Source organism: Mauremys mutica, chromosome 12, assembly GCF_020497125.1.
Source record: "Mauremys mutica isolate MM-2020 ecotype Southern chromosome 12, ASM2049712v1, whole genome shotgun sequence".
NCBI classification, from domain to species: Eukaryota; Metazoa; Chordata; order Testudines; family Geoemydidae; genus Mauremys; species Mauremys mutica.
In genome coordinates, this window is record NC_059083.1 from 37620980 (window position 1) to 37643168 (window position 22189).

Below are 22189 nucleotides of genomic sequence, written 5' to 3' on the forward strand. Positions count from 1 at the left end.
GAGGATCTGTGGTTTCCCCTGGGTGGCAGGTCACCTAAAAGTTAGGCACTGCAATACAGGGCATTGCAATGGCTAAGTGGATCCCCACCCACTAGGCCATCCTTCCACCCCATGTGGTTATAAATCCTCTCCATTCTCATTTGTGAACCTCCTATGACTGCTTCTGCCCCTCATAATACAGAAGCTGCAAGCAACAGGTAAGGCTTGACAAGGGGGTATTTATTTCTATGATAGCCATTGGCTGGCAAAAAAAGACACCTGATGACAAAGACCTCTGATAACTTTACTGTTAATGGGCAATAGGGGAAGCAGAGGGTGGGGGCAGGGAAGGGGCAGCTATACTGTATAATGGGCACTAAGGGCAACAGAGGGTGGTCTGGGAAGGAGTTGCTATATCTGATGAACAGGGCTCCAGGGAGTGACTCACCAACCGCCCTTAGAGAACAGACATGGATAAATCTTCTACCCGCAGCGCCAACTCTTTGCTGCCAGAGAAGCCCAGAGTCAGCCACGCAGCTCATAGGCAGCGAGCAAGAGGTCTGAGTTTATTGATATTCAGTCTCAGTGAGAACAGTGAAAGAGTCCTTTGGTTACCTAACATTTGGCATCCAGAGGTAGATAGATAGATAGATAGATAGATAGATAGATAGATAGATAGATGAACTTCAGTGATTCCTTCCCAGCAGTACCTTGACATTGAGAAAGAAACAGTTTCAGCTGGAATAAAGCCACACTTCTCAGCACAGTAAGTTGACTGTTGTCATTAAATATCTGGGATTTTTAAGGGGTTGAATTTAGCCATATAAATGTGAGTGACAATGTCCACTTTTTACTGTGAGCTCAATCAGCCTGGTATAGATAATTCCATGGCACCCAGGGGCAAACTCATTTTGCTTAATTTTTATCTTTTTTGCATAATAGGGAACTTGGGATCTGAATGGAGACCTTGGGTCCAGTTTCTGCAGTGCCAGTGTCTTGCCCTGTAATTTTGGGCAAGGGACTTAACATTCATGGCTTTCTGGTTCCCCATGTGTCGAAAGGATGGAAATCAGGAACAAATTCATTAAATTCAGTGGGATTGGGCTGTCTTCCGTGAGGTCAGAGTCAGGTCTTCTAGACTCTCTTAGACACTTGGGGCCCGATTTTTAAAGATGCCTAGCAGGATTCTGAGATGAACCTAGACACCTCCAAACCATTAAAATCAATGGATGTTAAGTATTTAGATGCTTTTGAAAATCCAACTGGGCACCTAAACACCTTTAAAAACCTGACCCTTCATTCTTGATCCACTGTGTGATCCTGTGGCAGGAAGAACTTAGCTCCAATTAGAGCTGGCCAGGAATTTTTCAATTAACTGTTTTTTTTTGTCGGAAACACCGATTGTCAAAACCAAACCGTGTTGCTAAAATGTACCAGTTTCAATGAGACGTCCATCAGGAAGGCCTCTTTATACTTTTGAAAATCCCACCCAATGCCTAAACACCTTTAACAATCTGGCCATCTATGGGGTAAGGAAGCAGCTGAGCGGGGGGTTTGTGACTGTCTGTGGGGCATAAATGTTGGACTGAGGTGCCTTAAAGTGGCATTTAGGGCCCTAAGCCCCTTTGTGAATGAAGACCTTAGTCAGCAAAGTGACCGGACAGGGTTTAAAATAAACACAAGCAGCAGGTCTGTTGAGTAAAAAAGATGCCATTAAAGTAGCACCTCATGAACCTGTGTTGTAAACCTTTTAATTACATGGTCATGGGTGGCGAGTTCTATGGGCCTGCGGTGGTGGACCACCATTCACCACTGACAGAGCAGGGAAGCTGAGTGGCTTCCTGCCTGCTCCCTCCACATGGCTGCCAGCCCCTCCCTGCAGCCCCTGGATGGGGTAGGTCTTTGTCCTGCCCCAAGTGTCCATGAATCATAATGTGAAGCTGTGGGGGCAGTGCCTGGGAGTAGCAGCACACAGAGACTCCTGGCCTGCCCTGCCTAGGAGCCCCAGATAAGCGCTGCAATTCCCCACCCCAACCCCGTCCCAGAAGCTGCACCTACTCTTCAGTCCCCAAACTCCCTCCCAGAGCCTGCACTCCCTCCCTCTGCATGTCTTCCCACCCCCAAACTCCCTCCAAGAGCCTTCACCCAGCCCAAAGCCTGTACCCCTCAACCCCTCCTGCACCCCCAGCCCCTGTCCCAGCCCAGAGCCTACACACAGCACCCAAACTCCATCCCAGAGCCTGCACCCCCACCCCCTTCCCACATCCCCTCTCCTGTCCCCAAACTCCATCCCAGAGCCTGCTCCCCTCACCCCCACCCCTTGTCCCAGCCCAGAGCCTACAGCCAAACTCCATTCCAGAGCCTGCACCTCACACCCAGCCCAGAGCCCGCACCCAAACTCAGTCCCAAAGGCTGTACCCCTCACTCCCTCCTGCACCCCCAGCCCCTTTCCCAGCCTGGAGCATGCACACAGCACCCAAACTCCATCCCAGAGCCTGCACTCCCACCCCTCCACACTCCCTCCCAGAGCCTGCATACTTTACCCCCTTCTCCATCCCCACCTCCTGCTGCAGCCCAGGGCCTGCACCCAGCACCCAAACACCATTCCAGAGCCTGCAACCCAGACCCCCTCCTCCACACAAACTCCCTCCCAGAGTCCACGTCTCACCTATCCTGCACCCCACTCTCCTGCCCCAGCCCAGGGCTTGCACCGCAGACCTCCTTCACTGACCCAAACTCCCTCCCAGAGACTCAGGCAGGTGTGTGGGGGGGTGGAGTTTGGGGTGGCGGAGTGTGGGGGGCGGGTTCTGGGCACCACCAAAATTTCTACAAACCTGCCACCCCGTAAATGGTGATGGAGAAGAAAACGAAGAGTCTTGTTATTTTCCTGAGCTGCAATATATGCCCTGCAGCATAATATGTAAAACCAGTCTCTGTCTACCTTCTGTTTCTCGTTCCATGACCATTTCCCATTGGCCTTCCCTCTGCAGTGTATAGCTACACAAGAAATGTCCAACAGAACTACTGTGACTGAGTTCCTTCTCCTGGGATTCTCTGATGTGCGGGAACAGCAGATTTTACTCTTCCTGATGTTTCTAGTGATTTACCTGGCAGCCCTGGTGGGGAATCTTCTCATCATCACAGTCGTAGCCCTCGACCACAACCTTCACACCCCTATGTACTTTTTCCTGGGCAACTTATCCTTCCTAGACCTCTGCTACATCTCAGTCACCATCCCCAAGTCCATGGCTGACTCCCTAACCACCAATAGACTCATCTCTTTCTCTGGATGTGTCACCCAAGTCTTTTTGGTTGTAACTTTTGCAGTAGCAGAACTGGCCTTTCTCACAGTGATGGCATATGACCGCTACATTGTAATCCGCCACCCTCTGCATTACAGGGTGACTATGAACAGAGGTGCATGTGCCCAGATGGCAGCTGGCTCATGGATCAGCAGCATGATCTCCTCTGTACTACACACAGCTAATACTTTTAGGTTACATTTCTGTGGGTCCAATGTTATCACTCAATTTTTCTGTGATATCCCACAGTTGCTAAAGATCTCTTGCTCTGATACACATGCTAATGTAATAGTCATGACTGCCCTGGGATCACTTCTAGATGTGGTCTGCTTCCTATTGATAATTGTGTCCTACATTCACATCTTCTCCACGGTGATGAGAATCTCCTCTGAGCAGGGCAGGTACAAAGCCTTCTCCACCTGCATCCCACACCTGGTTGTTTTTTGTTTATTTATCAGTACAGCATCATTTACGTACATGAGGCCCAGGTCAATGTCTTCAACATCTCTGGACCTGACGGCTGCTGTATTGTATTCTGTGGTGCCACCACTAATGAATCCAATCATTTACAGTCTAAGAAACAAAGAGATAAAAAGTCTCTGTGGAAAATGATAGGCAGGATATTTTTTTCCCAACAAAAGCAAATTCCTCACACTGAACTCTTAACGTCCGACTGGAATAAAGTATTCCCAAGATCTACCTTATTGAATGGGCCAGGCTGACTTTGTATGAAGACCAGCCTATGTTCATGTTAGGGTTAGAACTTGGTGTTTTGCATTTTCTGATTTTGGCTGAAAGATTTTAAAATTTGAAAGAAATATTGGGAAAAATATTTAAAGCCCAAGAGCTAAAGTCCCATTTTCAGGTAAGACTCAGGCACTTCTGAAAATTGTACTCTTGGGTGCTCAAATCCCGATGAGTTTTTGATAGAATGTGTGAGTCTAATTATCTTTTGGCCCCTTTGAAAATCCTAGGAAGAGTTAATTGCAAATTTTTCATTTTTTATTTTAAAATATCCATGTAAAATGAACTTTTTAATTTCAAAATGTCATTTCCAAATAAAAACAATGATTTTTTTTCATTTCAAAATGCTAATTCCAATTTTTTTTAAATGAAATGTTTTGAATGGGCATTTTAAGTCAAACTGACAATTCATAATGATTATTTTCAGTGTTGTTTTGTAGCTGTGTTGGTCCCAGGATATGAGAGAGACAATGTGGGTGAGGTAGTATCTTTTATTGTAGCAACTTCTGTTGGTGGAAGAGACAAGTTTCTGAGCAACCTGAAGGAGGACTGTATAGCTTGAAAGCTTGTCTTTTGCACCAACAGAAGTTGGTGTAATTCATAATGACATTTTTTTATTTGCAGCTAACATTTTTAAATGAAATAATTTTCTTTGGAATGTCAAAGATTTCATTTTGGTTAAAAAAAATCAGCATTTTGGGTTTTGACATTTCCCAATCAAGTTTTTCACAACTTTTTATTCTGTGAAAATGTCTGATATTTCTACTCATCAATTCTAGCTAAGATGAAAACAAATATCAAAATACCAGAATTTCTCACAGAAGTTTCTGTTTTCCAACCAGCTGTAAACCCCAGGCTTTTACACCAGCAACATTCTCACTTTGATTTTACAAGGAGCGGGCTGCTGACCTCTCCACACCTCAGGGGAAAGAACTGAGGAGGGAAAAGGGGCCCGTGGAGAGAACCTGGCTGAGGCCTGCAGCTGGCCTTTTTTACACCCCAGCTCTAGTTTCTCTTCACCCCCTACAGAGGAGGTAGGTGCTCGTCTACCGATCTCCCCAGTCTATCCATTGAACAATGAGTCCCTTGTGACTAGGGCAGGGCAGAAAATATGTTTTTTTTTCTGTAGAAAATTTTGACTTTATGACAAACAACCCCTCTCCGCAACTTTCAGCTGAAAATGTAAATTTCTATTTGGAAATAGCACTGCTGTGTCTCTTGGGAGTTGCAATTTATGTGCTTCAAACCCCTGTTCTCCTCTATGAACAGGTTCTCTGGCTGGACATCATATGCATCATAGGATTCCTTCTTCCTGAGCCACTGTGGTACATCATGAGAGTTCCATGGCTGCAAGAGTGGTGGGCGGAGGGGTCTTGCAGGGGAGAGGGGTGAAGGAGAGGAGGGGCGCACATGGCGAGCAGGGACCTCCGGAGAAGGGGAGTGGAGGGGAAGGGAGGATCACTGCAGCCAGGCAGCGGCTGTTGCTGGGGGCCTCGAGGAAGAGGCCGAGCAGAGACAGGGAGAGGCCCACCATGGCCCAGGTGTCCAACGGCAGGTAGTTGGCAGCTGCAATGGAGGAGACTTATCCTCCCCTGGTCTATTATACTCAGTGCCCATGGGGACATGGAACGGGAAGAGATTGTGCCAGATAAAGTGTCCTGAGGAATGATGACATGTTCTGATATAAACCTCCACTGGGCAACAGAGCTGTTGAGGAGTGAAATGTTGAAAAGTGCCTAACGGATAAATGTTAAAAGTATTTAGGCACCTAGATATTCAGATAGATGCCTGGTGGGATCCTCAAATGTGCATAACTCCCATTGATTTCATTATTTCCACCCATCTGAGCTGTTGCTAATGGTCTGCAACTGGGTAGTCTTCTGAAGGACGAATAGGCCAGTTCCTACCTATGAAGCCCCTCTGGATGGTGCAAAGGCGAGTATTGTCTTCAGGAACCAATCATGACCTGCCTCTCCACAGAGATTGTGTCAACCAGCAATGGGGATATTGTCTGCCCATCCAGCTAGTGGTGAGTTTTGTAGTGACAGGGCAAATCCAGGACCTCAGATCCCAAAGCTCCTCTCTTGAACTTTGAGGAACCTGTGATCCCAACATGGTTTAGAGTCTTGGTTTTGGTCCATCTCTGCTTTTCTATCATTTGGACACATTCCTGTTAAGGGGAATGTTTCTTCTTTCAGCCTGAGTAAGGCTAGATGCTATATCCCAGCAGTGTGCCAGTCTTGTTTCCATTGGAATCCATAGGCTCTCCATGTCTTCTGGGGAGAGCGGGTTGGGAATTTTCCACTGGAATGGCTTTCCAATGTAAAATTCTCGCTCACAAAATCAAAACATTCCATGAGATTATTGAGGTGTTCAGTGATCCCCCTGTCCTGAAGGAGCTTGCAAGAGCTCAATGCGTAGGAAAAAATGTGTGTCTTCTCTGCATGAATGGGGCTAGCACCTAGGGATTCCTGCCTCCAGCCACTGAGTTCAGCCCACTCAGCCTTGCTGCTTTTGCGTCTTTGCTCTCCCTTTAGCTTGCTGACACTGCAGAAACTCACAGGGCAGGGAAGCCTGGGTGTGAGCTGGGCAGGGCTCCAGGGGGTGAGTTCTAGAAGCTCTCAGAGAAGAGACGTTGTCCCGTCTTGTTCTCCCTGGCAGTGAAATACAAGGTCAGCTGCACACAGCCCTGCTGCAGAGACCAGTGTGTCAGAGTCGCCCCTCATCCCGTGGTTAAGCCACCCAGCTAAGAGGCAACAAAGCCCTGTTCAAATCCCATCTCCTCATCAGGCAGAGGGGAATTGAACTGGGCTGTTCCACATCCCAGGAAGTGCCCTAACCACTGGCTAAAGGAAAAAAGGGAGGCTTCCCCTGGCCTGATTCCTTCTGGCAGGAAATGGCTTAGGTGCCTTAGCCAGCTAACTCCAGGAGAGGGGCTCCCAGCTGTGGATCTCAAACAGAAATAAGGGTGTCCCTGCAGCCTGGACTTAGGTTGTGAGGTGCCTTATAAGGGGCAAGGATTAGCACACACCCCTCTTGTCAGCATCTCCTGTTGGCTAGTTTAGGCATCTCTCTGCCTAGCATGCTCGCTTTTGTGGGTCCTATTCTTAGGGGTCTGTCTCTCCCAGTTCATTGTGTGAGCCAGGGGTCCTAACTCAGGCTTTTTGGATACCATTATTCCTCAGTGATTTTCTAGGCACCTGAAAGTTAGTCCCTGTGATGCTCAGCATTGCAGCTTGTGAGTCCCCTTATAGATCTGGGGCTGCGCTCCTCTCTTATCCCTTAGAAGGGTCCCTCCTGGTCACGTCCCCCTGTCTTGCCCACACTGTATATGTTAACTACATGACTCAGGACTTGATCACGCTCCCATTCAAACTAATGGGACTTATGCCATTCACTTATTTTATCTGGGGCATGAGAAGAAAATAGACCCCTTTCTAAGTGTGTGATCTGACCCATCTTCAAAATCACAAGGGCAGGAGAGAATCTATTGTCCCCCACCAAAAATGTGAGGGCTTCACATCCAGGCTATCCAGTGGCCACCCTGACTCCACAGGCAGGAGGAGGAGAACCGGCCCCATGGGCAGAAGGTGGCAGCAGCACTAACGTCAGTTTGGTGGGGAAGGGTGGTCTTGGGTTTGAAAATGTCTTGACCAGGTTGGATCTGGAGGGTTTGGGTCGGGTCCTGGTCAGGACTAAAAATCAGCCCTGAGCACACGTCAAATCCAATCACCATTACATGCCTATCTTGGAGCCAATAATCTAGACAGCATGTGTTCCGTTATGCCCTAATACACCTCCCAATCTCCAGAGGACAACAGGTCACAGCAGCTTTGGCCAGTGAAGACAATAACACTTATTTTGCCCTTTGCAGTTGGAACATTCTATGCTCCGGCAAGACTCACTCCTTTGGTTTTGATTATAATTTTCTAACTTGTTAGTCACATAGCGCAGCCAAACACAAAGCACAAAACAGCTTCAAAAATAGGTCATGACTTTTAGATATATTTTCCTCTCTATAAACCATGGAATATCTGCTTGCTAACAATTCTTTATTGTCTCTCTTATCCTAACATCGCAAAGATTCATGGGTGTCTTGTTTGTTAATTGTTTAGCACAGCCATGAGAAATGCTTAGCCTTTCAGTCCATGTGGCAACATTTCCCCCATTTGCCCTTATCTGAGTTACCTCCACTGGAAACGTTCATCTATGTAGCTGCCGATAGTGCTTCAAGAGGAGGTTTATAGTTGTGCATTAAAAACTGTAAGTGACAAAACAGAATTAATACAACTAATATCATTAATTAAAAAACTGTAAATTCTGCCTCTAACCTCATATGACTTATTGATTGTCATCATGAATTCCTCAGACTGGGTCATACTGTTACTGATTTGGATCACATGAATATCCTTTCCATTTAGTAGCTTCTTAAGTTACTAAATAGAAGCTGGAGTTAAAGGATTTATGTGGATCCTAAACTTGGGTATATATCTGTCAAGGTCCATCCCTTCAGGAACACTGTTAATGGTGGTCTCATTAGCCCAGACTGGGCCAGGAGTAATAACCGTGTGCCGTACGACAAGGTTTTTTTTGTAGGGGTGTAAAACAGAAGTAACGGGACACATTAATGAGCCATACCGATAGGTTTTACGGTTCTGCCTCTTCACGGTATAGGTCACCCTCACAGCCGATTAATGCCATTTGGTGAGCTGTACCAGACAGGACACAATAGTGGCTAATTCACAGGTCTTGCTGGACTTTTCTTCTAGTCCAGCATACCCTCAGATTGGAATTGTGATGTCAAATACATCGCACCCGCATATGTACAAATATCCTTCAGTGGAACAACGTGCCATATGAGGGGATCTGCAAGCTCTGGATCTATCATGATATACCAAAATCTCTCATATTGCCAGGCATTCCTTATAAATATTTCCTTCCAGGTAACCTCCTGAATGTACATCTGCCAATTTATCAAATACTTGGTCAGAAGGATTAAACATGGGAAAAGACCAAGGAGGGATAGCTCAGCATTTTCAGCATTGGCCTGCTAAACCCAGGGTTGCGAATTCAATCCTTGAGGGGGTCATTTGGGAATTTAGTTAGGGATTTGTCCTGCTTTGAGCAGGGGAGTGGACTAGATGATCTCCTGAGATCCCTTCCAACCCTGATATTCTATGATTAAATGAAATATATAGGAGACTGGCCATTGAGATACAATTAAATTTACAGGCATCTTCATTGGGATGTGGCATTACTGACCAAAGTTCCTCATGGTATTAAACAGAATTAGTTCATGTGTCCAAATACAGGCCCAATTTATACTCTGATTTTCCTGGGTACATTTAGGACAATACCACTTGGGCATATATTTGTCTTTAATTAATCTAGGGACTCTGTATTACTTAAGATCCTTTAGTACCTCGTCCACAGCTTGTAATATATAACTGCTCTAAGCAGTAGAAAAAATTTCCTTACCCCTATATTTAGCTTTCCACTTTGCACTATTAACATTGATTATTTCCTGGACTAGCCCATCTATTCCATCGGTATTGAGTTAAGCACTATATCAGCCTCTTTATAACTGAAATAGCTGATGTGTCTTTTGATATTCTCTTAGGGTGCCCTGTTCCAAATTGACTTACCTGATTTGAAAAGGCCCCAAATAGACCTTATCATTTTGTTTAGGTTTTGTAACCCCCATGTTCTGAATGCCAAAGGAGCCTCTGAACCCCAAGAGTACTTCATATTTTACTATGATATGAGGTCAGTCTCTGAAATCAAACCGACATGTACAACCTGGGCACACTAGTATCATTACAAAGACCAATCTCCGCCATATCCATACACCTGATTGTCATTTGTACTTTCAATTGCATTGTGTATCACATTATTAGTTGTTCCATTACTATCAAGTTTCCATACAAAAAAACATACGGAAGATTTTGTTCAGATAACATATATCACAATGAAGTTGCGGATTCAGGTGAGGTCATAGGTTACTGGTTGCAACACGTTGTTTCAGAAGGTCCCCACTACTGCAGTTTTATGGATGTTGAGATCCAAACCTCTTTCACTACCTACTCTGGGAAGCAGATCCATAGGAGCAGCCCTGGTAGCATGTTGCCTTCTGTGACTTCTTCTTTTTCTGGGAAGAGAATTTTTTTTTGAACAGCTTGAAGTTGTTAGCATAATGAATTTTATCAATATAACTCTTATTTCCAGTAACCCACTTTTATGCATAGGTGATCTTGTTGCAAAAACGTTTACTTCCCCCCCTTTGACTTTTTGTCTTGTGAGAGGGATAGTTACAGGACTTTAAACAAGTTTCTGAATTAATTTGCTTATTATAACCATTAAACTTCCATTACAGGTTATTAACAGTTTTGTACAAAACATCAATTCCAATAACCAATACATTTAAAAAAAATTTGCAGAATAATTTAATTGATATGATAATTTGCAAAAATGATGGTTAAAGATAGTATGGTACTACTAGTGAAAAGCAACATTGTTTATATATATATATATATATGCACACAAAATAAATTTTTGTTCTTACAACAAAACCAAATAAGACAAAAATAGTCACGTGACGCACAAACATATAGCGTATATATAAGACATCTTACAATTAAGATGACTGTGGCACCATAATTGTTATATTTGTCCATAAAAGGTAAACTATTGAAACTTAAATCCATTAGGACGATACTTGCCAGGAAACAAAAGTTGAATAAAAAGGATGAAATGATAGATTAGGCAGGTTATCTGCTACCTTTCCATTTAAATGCGCCCATAAATTTAATTAGAATTCATATTATTTGCATTCCCTTAATTGTATTAATTAAATTATCTTAAGGCAATATACTTAATTTTTCCTGAATGATTACTGCTATATACAGAATGGCAAAAGTCGAGGATTAAAAACAAAGTAACATTTTGTTGTGTTAGAAAAATCATATTACAAATTTGACATTTCGACTCCTAAAGGGTTAAAATTATTAATTTCACTTAACTTATTCAATGTATTTATTGCTAAGTTTAGTTTGGTTTGTGAAGGTTTAAAAGGGAAATTTTGTAACTTTATTTTTCCTCTTTGTCTACACCTGTTTTTATAAATTAAATATTTTATTTTTCTGGTTTTTTTTTCAGTGCCGACTTCCAGACAGCAGATCTTACCATTTATGCTAAAGGGTTTATTCTCTCTCCCCACTCCTCACCTCTACCTTCCAATCTGGATTTGCAAAGAGATAAATGTATTAGGAAAAAAAAAAGAGGAGGGATGGAGAAAAGTGTAACTCTTAGCTACAAGCAAATGCACTTGTATCTTTTGTCTTTTCAAATGTCCAGGAGGGGCTAAGGCCAGGGACTGTTCTGCTCTCTGAAGATGCTGATTGCAGAACAATCTATTCCCAGGCTTTCAAGGTTCCTCCCCCACTCTGAACTTTAGGGTACAGATGTGGGGACCTGCATGGACACTTCTAAGCTTAATTACTAACTTTGATCTGGTAACACTGCCACCAGCCAGAAATTTCAGTGTCTGGATCACTTTCTGTCCCCCCAAAATCTTCCCGTCCCTGGGCAGCCTTGAGAGGCTTTTTCACCATGTTCCTGGTGAACACCGATCCCCCCCCTTGGATCTTAACACAAGGAGAATTTAACCATCCTCCCTCCCTTCCCCCACCAATTCCTGGTGAGTCCAGATCCAATCCCCTTGGATCTTAACACAAGGAAAAAATGAATCAGGTTCTTAAAAAGAAAGCTTTTAATTAAAGAAAGAAAGGTAAAAATTATCTCTGTAAAATCAGGATGGAAAATACTTTACAGGGTAATCAGATTCACATAGCCCAGAGAAACCCCCTCTAGCCTTAGGTTCAAAGTTACAGCGAACAGAGGTAAAATCCTCTCAGCAAAAAGGAACATTTACAAGTTGAGAAAACAAAAATAAGACTAACGCCTTGTCTGGCTATTACTTACAAGTTTGAAACATGAGAGACTGATTCAGAAAGATTTGGAGAGCCTGGATTGATGTCTGGTCCCTCTTAGTCCCAAAAGCAAACAACCCCCAAAACAAAGAACACAAACAAAAGACTTCCCTCCAGCAAGATTTGAAAGTATCTTGTCCCCTTATCGGTCCTCTGGTCAGGTGTCAGCCAGGTTTACTGAGCTTCTTAACTCTTTACAGGTAAAAGAGACATTAATTTTTAACTATCTGTTTATGACAGAGGCCTTGCCACATCATTAACCTTCTGCATGGTGTGCAAGGGATATAACATAAGCCCGGGGATTCAGGTACTGATAGCAACCAAAGCAATCAGACGGAATGGGGAATCCCCTAGGAAACCCTCATAAGGGTCACAGATCTGTGATTATCCGCAGTGGTCATTACAAGAGGAGCAAGTGGAAAACAGCTCAACAGCATGGGCCAAATATCTCCTGGGTACAAATCTGCTGATTTCTATGGAAAGGCAATAGAATGGGCTTGGCCCTATGGAGGGACCTATACCTGACTCGGCAGCATCCTGTGCAATTAGAGCAGGAACAAGGGACAGAATCTGCAACAATACAGGGGACTCTTGCTCTGGCTATGAGCTAGGACAGGGATTTTCAGAGCGGCTTAAGAGAATTAGGTGCCCAACTCCCATTGACTGTACAAGGGAAGATAGGCACCTAACTCATTAGACCCCTTTGATTATAGCAGCCTTAATGTACAGAAATTTGTCTTGTCCCTTTATCTCCTAATTTTTTTGAGTGTCACCCTAATCCTAAATGGTCAGATCATTAGCACAAGGGTCTGAAGTCTGACATTTTTCAATAGAACACATAGAAGTCCAGGTAGCAGGTGTGCAATCTTCTCCCACTCATCATTCCTTGGACATGTGCCTCTACCCTGTGCAGGAGCGACCCTTTCTGTAGATGTCAGGATATCCTCTTCTCCATGCCCCTGGACCTTGCTAGAGTAATAGAGCACGAGGGTGCAAATATATTGCCAGTAATATTGATGTTTGTGTGGTGGGGACACATATCCTGGGTACAAATCCATCAAGGAGACTGGAAGCCCTGGCAAGGAAGGCTGCCCCGGAGCCATCTACCGTTGGAGGCAGGGCTTCATTGCCAGTCTGCCTTTCCTTCACTGAAAGTTCATGGAACCTGATATGTTTCCGTGAATCTCTGGGTTCTGTGAGTCAACAATATTGGACAAAATGCTGTTTCCTCAGAACATTTCTAACCAGCTCTACTTGTGAGCTACCCTCTCATTTATCTCTGCCATAAACTTGAGTGAGCTCCACCCTGCATCATTGGAACTGAGTGAATATAACAAAATCATCCCTCTATGAAGAGTCATGTTACTCTTACAGGGAACTTGATTCAGCTGAGGTCATGGCCCCTGGGTGAATATTCCAGCACTGAAGGCAGGAATGTGCATGGGATGGGATTTTCAAAGGTACCAAAGGGAGTTAGGTGCTGAATTCCCAGTGAAAGCCAATAGAAGTCAGGTGTCTCAATACCTTAGGCCCAGTTAAAAATCACAGTGTCTCAGGGTGGAGTGACCCTTTAAAGGAAGATTGGCTCATCCATACCTGTGCCCTGTCATCTGATCCCAGGTGATGGGTTTGGGCTTGGGGCTGGGTTGGGTCAGTGAGCGGGCATGGGAGGGGGTAAAAGGTAGAAGAATTGTAGGGATCAGGAGACTCCTGCAGGGGAACCAGAGAGACCAGGGTCAGAGAGAACTTGGGAAGCAGCTCTTCACAGCAGCCAGAAGGGAGGCCTGGCTTGAGCGACCTGCACTGCTGGGCAGGAACAAAACCCACCAGAGGGAATCGGGAGCCCACAAGGGACATAATGGCCGGTGAGTCTGGAGAAGGCAGCCTGCAGATTCTGGCTTTCAACTGTTCTTCTCTGTTAATAAACCAAATCTCAGAGGGGACAGTAATTCCAACGCACCAATTGCAGTGGGCCGTTTGGATGGGGAAGGAGAGGAACTGAGGCAGTGGCTGGATGTGACAGCAGTTCGGGTAAGACCCTTTTATATGTAGACTTTGACTTTACCACTAACCCTAACCCAGACCCTAATCCAGAAAAGTGCCTAAGCACAAGTTTAACTTTAAGCTTTTAAGGGACTACTCATGTGGTTAAACTTAAGCATATACCAAAGTGGTTTCCTGAACCAGGGCCTTTGTAGAGAATATTAAAAAGTAGTGGGGTTTGAAATCATAATCATGAGTGTTCACAGTGGATCCTCTTGTGATATGAATTCTCATAGCGCTATTGACTTCAATGGAGCTATAACAATTTACACCAGCTGAGGATTGGCCCCTTCATTTTTACATTAATACTTCAATTTATCCAATCAAAGAAAACAGAGTGTTAAAAATATATCCACTTGAAGCAGCAAAGAATCCTGTGGCACCTTATAGACTAACAGACGTTTTGCAGCATGAGCTTTCGTGGGTGAATACCCACTTCTTGAAAGAGTTTTAAGTTCATACACCGAGTACATATGATGAGCTGATTGTGATGGAGTTACAGGATAAGAAATATTCATAGACATGCTTTGGAAAATAATGTTTAACCATGAATACTTATAAGAAAATTATGCTCTGGACATAGACAGTCATGGCAGGAAAAGAGGATCAATAATTTGCGTAATCTATCTATCTATCTATCAAACAGAAATCTATCATGACACAATTAGGTTGTGTGTTAGGACAAGGAATGGTCTATCTAATCACATACCCAGTTTTTATCGACCGCAGCAGTATACACAACGATGCACAGAGAAGAAAAAATAAATAAATAAAAGAATCAACCTAATTCTTAAATTTCTTTTTCAGCTTTGATGTGAGTAGATCGACACAGGATGCCTCATGGAATGCCAGATCAGTGCAAGTGATGGCACTTTTCCATTTACACCAAGGTTAGAAGAAAATGACCCCAAACAAGTAACTAACACCAGTGTTTATGTTATCACTGAATTGAGCCCAGAGGCACTGGGCCAGAACCCCATCAGTATTAAACCCTTGATGTTAATGGAGTAGGGTTGTCAGGGCTTCCAAGCTCCTTACCTTGAAGCTGGGAGCCTGGGATTCCTGGAATGAGCTCCCAGGGTCCATAGCTCTAGGTCAGGGGTTCTCAAACTGGGGGTCGGGACCCTCAGGGGGTCATGAGGTTATTATGTGGGGGGTCGTGAGCTGGCAGCCTCCACACCAAACCCCACTTTGCCTCCAGGATTTATAATAGTGTTAAAGATATAAAAAAGTGTTTTTAATTTATAAGGGTGGTCGCATTAAGAGACTTGCTCTGTGAAAAGGGGCACCAGTTGGAGAATCACTGCTCTAGGGTAATTTCAGCTTGCGGACTGCAGCTGGGATTCTGGGACCTGGTGTGTCAGATACTTTAGACCCCTCCACTGATGAATGGGGCAGAGGAAAGGATCAGCATTGACAACTTTGACTGAGAAAGGATGTAGTGCCAGCGTCCATTTCGTCAGGCAGCTCAGCACCTAAGTCCAGGCTGCAGGGACACCCTGATCTCTGTTTGAAATACACAGCTATTTTCTTCTCATGCCCCAGATAAAATAAGTGAATGGCATAAGTCCCATTAGTTTGAATGGGAGCATGATCAAGTCCTGAGTCATGTAGTTAACATATACAGTGTGGGCAAGACAGGGGGATGGGACCAGGAGGGACCCTTCTAAGGGATAAGAGAGGAGCGCAGCCCCAGATCTATAAGGGGACTCACAAGCTGCAATGCTGAGCATCACAGGGACTAACTTTCAGGTGCCTAGAAAATCATTGAGGAATAATGCGATCCAAAAAGCCTGAGTTAGGACCCCTGGCTCACACAATGAACTGGGAGAGACAGACCCCTAAGAATAGGACCCACAAAAGCGAGCATGCTAGGCAGAGAGATGCCTAAACTAGCCAACAGGAGATGCTGACAAGAGGGGTGTGTGCTAATCCTTGCCCCTTATAAGGCACCTCACAACCTAAGTCCAGGCTGCAGGGACACCCTTATTTCTGTTTGAGATCCACAGCTGGGAGCCCCTCTCCTGGAGTTAGCTGGCTAAGGCACCTAAGCCATTTCCTGCCAGAAGGAATCAGGCCAGGGGAAGCCTCCCTTTTTTCCTTTAGCCAGTGGTTAGGGCACTTCCTGGGATGTGGAACAGCCCAGATCAATTCCCCTCTGCCTGATGAGGAGATGGGATTTGAACAGGGCTCTGCCACCCCTTAGCTGGGTGGCTTAACCATGGGACGAGGGGCGACTCTGACACACTGGTCTCTGCAGCAGGGCTGTGTGCAGCTGACTTTGCACATCACTGCCAGGGAGAACAGGATGGGACAACCTCTGTTCTTTGAGGGCTTCCAGGACTCATCCCCGGGAGCTCTGCACAGCTCAGACCCAGGCTTCCCTGCCCTGTGAGTTTCTGCAGTGTCGGCAAACTGAAGGGAGAGCAAAAACACAAAAGCAGCAAGGCTGAGTAGGCTGAACTCAGTGGCTGGAGGCAGGAATCCCTAGGTGCTAGCCCCATTCATGCAGAGAAGACACACATTTTTTCCTACGCATTGAGCTCTTGCAAGCTCCTTCAGGACAGGGGGATCACTGAACACCTCAATAATCTCATGGAATGTTTTGATTTTGTGAGCGAGAATTTTACATTGGAAAGCCATTCCAGTGGAAAATTCCCATCCAGCTCTCCCCAGAAGACATGGAGAGCCTATGGATTCCAATGGGAACAAGACTGGCACACTGCTGGGATATAGCATCTAGCCTTACTCAGTGTGAGAGAAGAAACATTCCCCTTAACAGGAATGAATCCACATGAAAGAAAAGCAGAGATGGACCCAAATTAAGACTCTAAACCATTTTGGGATCTCTTCCCATTCCATGTCCCCATGGGCAGTGGGTATAATAGACGAGGGGAGGATAAGTCTCCTCCGTTGCAGCCGCCGACTACCTGCCGTCGGACACCTGGGCCATGGTGGGCCTCTCCCTGTCTCTGCTTGGCCTCTTCCCTGAGGCCCCCACCACCAGCCACTGCCTGGCTGCAGTGATCCTCCCTTCCCCTCCACTCCCCTTCTCTGGAGGTCCCTGCTCGCCATGTGCGTTCCTCCTGTCCTTCACCACTCTCCCCTGCAAGACCCCTCCGCCTGCCACTCTTGCAGCCATGGAACTCTCATGATGTACCACAGTGGCTCAGGAAGAAGGAATCCTATGGTGCAGATGTTGTCCAGCCAGAGAACCTGTTCATAGAGGAGAACAGGGGTTTGAAGCACACAAATTGGCAACTCCCAATACACACGGCAGTGCTATTTCCAAATAGAAATTTACATTTTCAGCTGAAACTTGGGGAGAGAAGTTGTTTTCATAAAGTCAAAATTTTCTACAGAAAAAAAAAACATATTTTCTGCCCAGCCCTAGTCAAAAGGGACTCATTGCTCAATGGATAGACTGCAGACCTCAACCAGGTTCTCTCCACGGGCCCCTTTTCCCTCCTCAGTTCTTTCTCCTGAGGTGTGGAGAGGTCAGCAGCCCGCTCCTTGTAAAGTCAAAGTGAGAATGTTGTTAGTGTAAAAGCCTGGGGTTTACAGCTGGTTGGAAAACAGAAACTTCTGTGAGAAATTCAGGTATTTTGATATTTGTTTTCATCTTAGCTAGGATTGATGAGTAGAAATATCAAACATTTTTTTTAAAAATCATTGTTTTTATTTGGAAATGACATTTTGAAATAAAGAAAGTTCTTTTTAAATGGATATTCCAAAATAGGATATGGAAAAATTGCAATTAGCTTTTCCTGGGATTTTCAAAGGGGCCAAAAGATAATTAGACTCACACATTCTATCAAAAACTCATCGGGATTTGAGCACCCAAGAGTAAAATTTTCTGAAGTGCCTGAGTCTTACTTGAAAATGGGACTTTGGCTCCTGGGACACTTAGATTCTTTACATATTTCCCCCCATATTTCTTTCAAATTTTAAAATCTTTCAGCCAAAATCAGAAAATGCAAAACACCAAGGTCTAACCCTAATATGAACATAGGCTGGTCCTCATACAGAGTCAGCCTGGCCCATTTCATAAGGTAGAGCATGGGAACACTTTATTCCAGTCGGACGCTAAGAGTTCAGTGTGAGGAATTTGCTTTTGCTGGGAAAAAATATCCTGCCTATCATTTTCCACAGCGAACTTTTTATCTCTTTGTTTCTTAGACTGTAAATGATTGGATTCATTAGTGGTGGCAGCACACAATACAATACAGCAGCCATCAGGTCCAGAGATGTTGAAGACATTGACCTGGGCCTCATGTACGTAAATGATGCTGTACTGATAAATAAACAAAAAACAACCAGGTGTGGGATGCAGGTGGAGAAGGCTTTGTATCTGCCCTGCTCAGAGGGGATTCTCATCACCGTGGAGAAGATGTGAATGTAGGACACAATTATTAATACAAAGCAGACCACATCTAGAACTGATCCAAGGGCAGTCATGACTATTACATTAGCATGTGTATCAGAGCAAGAGATCTTTAGCAACTGTGGGATATCACAGAAAAACTGAGCGATAACATTGGACCCACAGAAATGTAACCTAAAAGTATTAGTTGTGTGTAATACAGAGCACATCATGCTGCTAATCCATGAGCCAGCTGCCATCTGGGCACACGCTCCTCTGTTCATAGTCACCCTGTAATGCAGAGGGTGGCAGATTGCAATGTAGCGGTCATATGCCATCACTGTGAGAAAGGCCAGCTCGGCTACTGCAAAAGTTACAACCAAAAAGACTTGGGTGACACATCCAGAGAAAGAGATGACTCTGTTGTTGGTTAGGGAGTCAGCCATGGACTTGGGGACCGTGACTGAGATGTAGCAGAGGTCTAGGAAGGATAAGTTGCCCAGGAAAAAGTACATAGGGGTGTGAAGGTGGTGGTTGAGGGTTACGACTGTGATGATGAGAAGATTCCCCACCAGGGCTGCCAGATACATCACTAGAAACATCAGGAAGTGTAAAATCTGCTGTTTCCGCACATCAGAGAATCCCAGAAGAAGGAACTCAGTCACAATAGTTCTGTTGGACATTTCTTGTGTAGCTATACACTGCAGAGGGAAGGCCAATGGGAAATGGTCATGGAATGAGAAACAGAAGCTAGATAGAGCCTGGCTTTACATATTATGCTGCAGGGCATATATTGCAGCTCAGGAAAATAACAAGACTCTTCCTTTTCTTCTCCATCACCATGTACGGGGTGGCAGGTTTGTAGAAATTTTGGTGGTGCCCAGAACCCGCCCCCCAAGCTCCACCCCCCCCCAAATTCCAGCCCCTCACCTGTCTAAGTCTCTGGGAGGGAGTTTGGGTCGGGGAAGGAGGTCTGCGGTGCAAGCCCTGGTCTGGGGCAGGAGAGTGGGGTGCAGAATGGGTGAGAGGTTGGTCACTGGGAGGGAATTTGTGTGGGGAAGGGGGTCTGGGGTGCAGGCTGTGGGATGGAGTTTGGGGGCAGGAGAGGGTGTGTAGGAAGGGGGTGGGGGTGCAGGCTCTGGGATGGAGTTTGGGTGCTGTGTGCAGGCTGGGACAGGGGCTGGGGGTGCAGGAGGGGATGAGGGGTGCAGGCTTTGGGACTGAGTTTGGGTGCAGGCTCTGGGCTGGGGGTGGGCTGCAGGCTCTGGGAGGGAGTTTGGGCACAGGAGAGGGTGTGGAGGGAGGGGGTGCAGGCTCTGGGAGGGAGTTTGGGTGCAGGAGGACATGTGGAGGGAGGGGGTGCAGGCTCTGGGAGGGAGTTTGGGAACTGAAGAGTAGGTGCAGGTTCTGGTGTGGGAGTGGGGGTGGGGAGTTGCAGTGCTTGCCTGGGGCTCCTAGGCAGGGCAGGCCAGGAGTCTCCATGTGCTGCTACCCCCAGGCACTTCCCCCGCAGCTTCCCGTTGGCTGCAGAGGTGCTTGGGGCAGGACACAGACCCACCCCATCCAGAGGCTGCAGAGAGGGCCTGGCATCCATGTGTAGGGAGCAGGTGGGAAGTCACTCAGCTCCTCTGCCCTGCCGGTGGTGAATGGTGGTCCCGGGCTGTTTTAAATGGCCCGGGGGACGTGTGGGGAGAGGGCGCCTGGGGGCCGGAGGTGGGGCCGAGGGAGAGACCCTCAGACAGTGCTGGAGCCAGGCCCATGGTGCCTGGGTACCAGGAATATTCCTGGTGCCCAGACACCTCAGACGCATAGAACTCGCCGCCCATGACCATGTAATTGCAAGGTTTACAATACAGGTTCATGAGGTGCTACTTTAATCGCATCTTTTTATTCAACAGACCTGCTGCTTGTGTTTATTTTAAGCCATGTCTGGTCACTTTGCTGATTAAGTTTTGATTCACAAAGGGGCTTAGGCCCCTAAATGCCATTTTAGGCACCTCAGTCCAACATTTATGCCCCACAGACAAAACCCCCGCTCAGCCGCTGCCTTACCCCATAGATGGCCAGATTGTTAAGGTGTTTAGGCATCAGGTGGGATTCCTGACGGACGTATCATTGAAACTGGTACATTTTAGCAAAATGGTTTGATTTTGACAATCGGTGTTTTCCAACAAAAAAACCCTTTCATTGAAAAATTCCTGGCCAGCTCTAATTGGAGCTAAGTTCTTCCTGCCACTGGATCACACAGTGGATCAAGAATGAAGGGTCAGGTTTTTAAAGGTGTTTAGGTGCCCAGTTGGATTTTCAAAAGAATCTAGATGCCTAACATTCATTGATTTTAATGGTTTGTACGTGCCTAGGTTCATCTCAGAATCCCGCTAAGCACCTTTAAAAATCTGGCCCCAAGTGTCTAAGAGAGTCGAGAAGACCTGACTCTGACCTCATGGACGACAGCCCAATCCCACTGAATTTAGTGAATTTGTTCCTGATTTCCACCCTTTCGACACATGGGGAACCAGAAAGCCATGAATGTTAAGTCCCTTGCCCAAAATTACAGGACAAGACACTGGCAGTGCAGAAACTGGACCCAAGGTCTCCATTCAGATCCCATGTTCCCTATTATGCAAAAAAGATAAAAAATAAGCAAAATGAGTTTGCCCCTGGGTGCCATGGAATTAGCTATACCAAGCTGATTGAACTCACAGTAAAAAGTGGACATTGTCACTCACATTTATATGGCTAAATTCAACCCCTTAAATATCCCAGATATTTAATGACAACAGTCAACTTACTGTGCTGAGAAGTGTGGCTTTATTCCAGCTGAAACTGTTTCTTTCTCAATGTCAAGGTACTGCTGGAAAGGAATCACTGAAGTTTATCTATCTATCTATCTATCTACCTCTGATGCCCCTATCACAGTAGGATCTGGATGCCAAATGTTAGGTAGCCAAAGGACCCTTTCACTGTTCTCAGTGAGACTGAATATCAATAAGCTCAGACCTCTTGCTCGCTGCCTATGAGCTGCATGGCTGACTCAGGGTTTCTCTGGCAGCAAAGAGTTGGCGCTGTGGGTAGAAGATTTATCCATGTCTGTTCTCTAAGGGCGGCTGGTGAATCTCTCCCTGGAGCCCTGTTCATCAGATATAGCAACTCCTTCCCAGACCACCCTCTGTTGCCCTTAGTATCCATTATACAGTATAGCTGCCCCTTCCTTGCCCCCACCCTTTGCTGCCCCTAGTGTTCATTAACAGTACAGTTATAAGAGGTCTTTGTCATCAGGTGTTTTTTTTTGCCAGCCAATGGCTATCGTAGGAAATAAATACCCCCTTGTCAAGCCTTACCTGTTGCTTGCAGCTTCTGTATTATGAGGGGCAGAAGCAGTCATAGGAGGTTCATGAATGAGGATGGAGAGGATTTATAACCACATGGGGTGGAAGGATGGCCTAGTTGGTGGGGATCCACTTAGCCATTGCAATGCCCTGTATTGCAGTGCCTAACTTTTAGGTGACCTGCCACCCAGGGGAAACCACAGATCCTCTGTTTGGTGCCCCAGATCTCCATACAATGCCTGGGAAGAGGTAGATGCCTGAGGGAGGATGCACAAAGCCAGCACACTAGGTGGGGAGCTGCCTAAGCCAGCCAGTAGCAGATGCCAAGGAGAGAGATGTGTTCTAGCAGAGAGTTTTGCACTTAAGTCCAGGCAGAAAGGAGGTGCTTAGCTCTTCTAGCAATTCACTGCCGTGAGCCCTTCTGGAGCCAGGCATCTAAGT

General features: G+C 45.7%; 2 protein-coding genes across 2 annotated transcripts; one reads left to right on the forward strand and one right to left on the reverse strand.

Annotated features, from left to right (window-relative positions):
• Positions 1-2987: 2987 nt before the first annotated feature.
• On the forward strand, positions 2988-3893 carry LOC123346750 (olfactory receptor 14A16-like). Its single transcript, XM_044984212.1, has one exon. It carries the CDS (start codon positions 2988-2990, stop codon positions 3891-3893), a length of 906 nt encoding a protein of 301 aa, XP_044840147.1.
• A 4872-nt stretch (positions 3894-8765) lies between these two features.
• Positions 8766-19102, reverse strand: LOC123347023 (olfactory receptor 14A16-like). The gene is made up of 2 exons (XM_044984449.1): positions 18207-19102; positions 8766-8790 (listed from the first exon to the last, which is right to left on the reverse strand). Exons 1-2 carry the CDS (start codon positions 19100-19102, stop codon positions 8766-8768), a joined length of 921 nt encoding a protein of 306 aa, XP_044840384.1.
• Between the last annotated feature and the right edge of the window lie 3087 nt (positions 19103-22189).

Coding starts and splice junctions, on each gene's coding strand:
- LOC123346750 (XM_044984212.1), top strand. CDS start 2,988: ATGTCCAACAGAACTACTGTGACTGAGTTCCTTCTCCTGGGATTCTCT.
- LOC123347023 (XM_044984449.1), bottom strand. CDS start 19,102: ATGTCCAACAGAACTATTGTGACTGAGTTCCTTCTTCTGGGATTCTCT. Junction 8,791..18,206: donor AAAGAGATAAAAAGTTCGCT/GTGGAAAATGAT, acceptor ATGCTGGACTAG/AAGAAAAGTCCAGCAAGACC.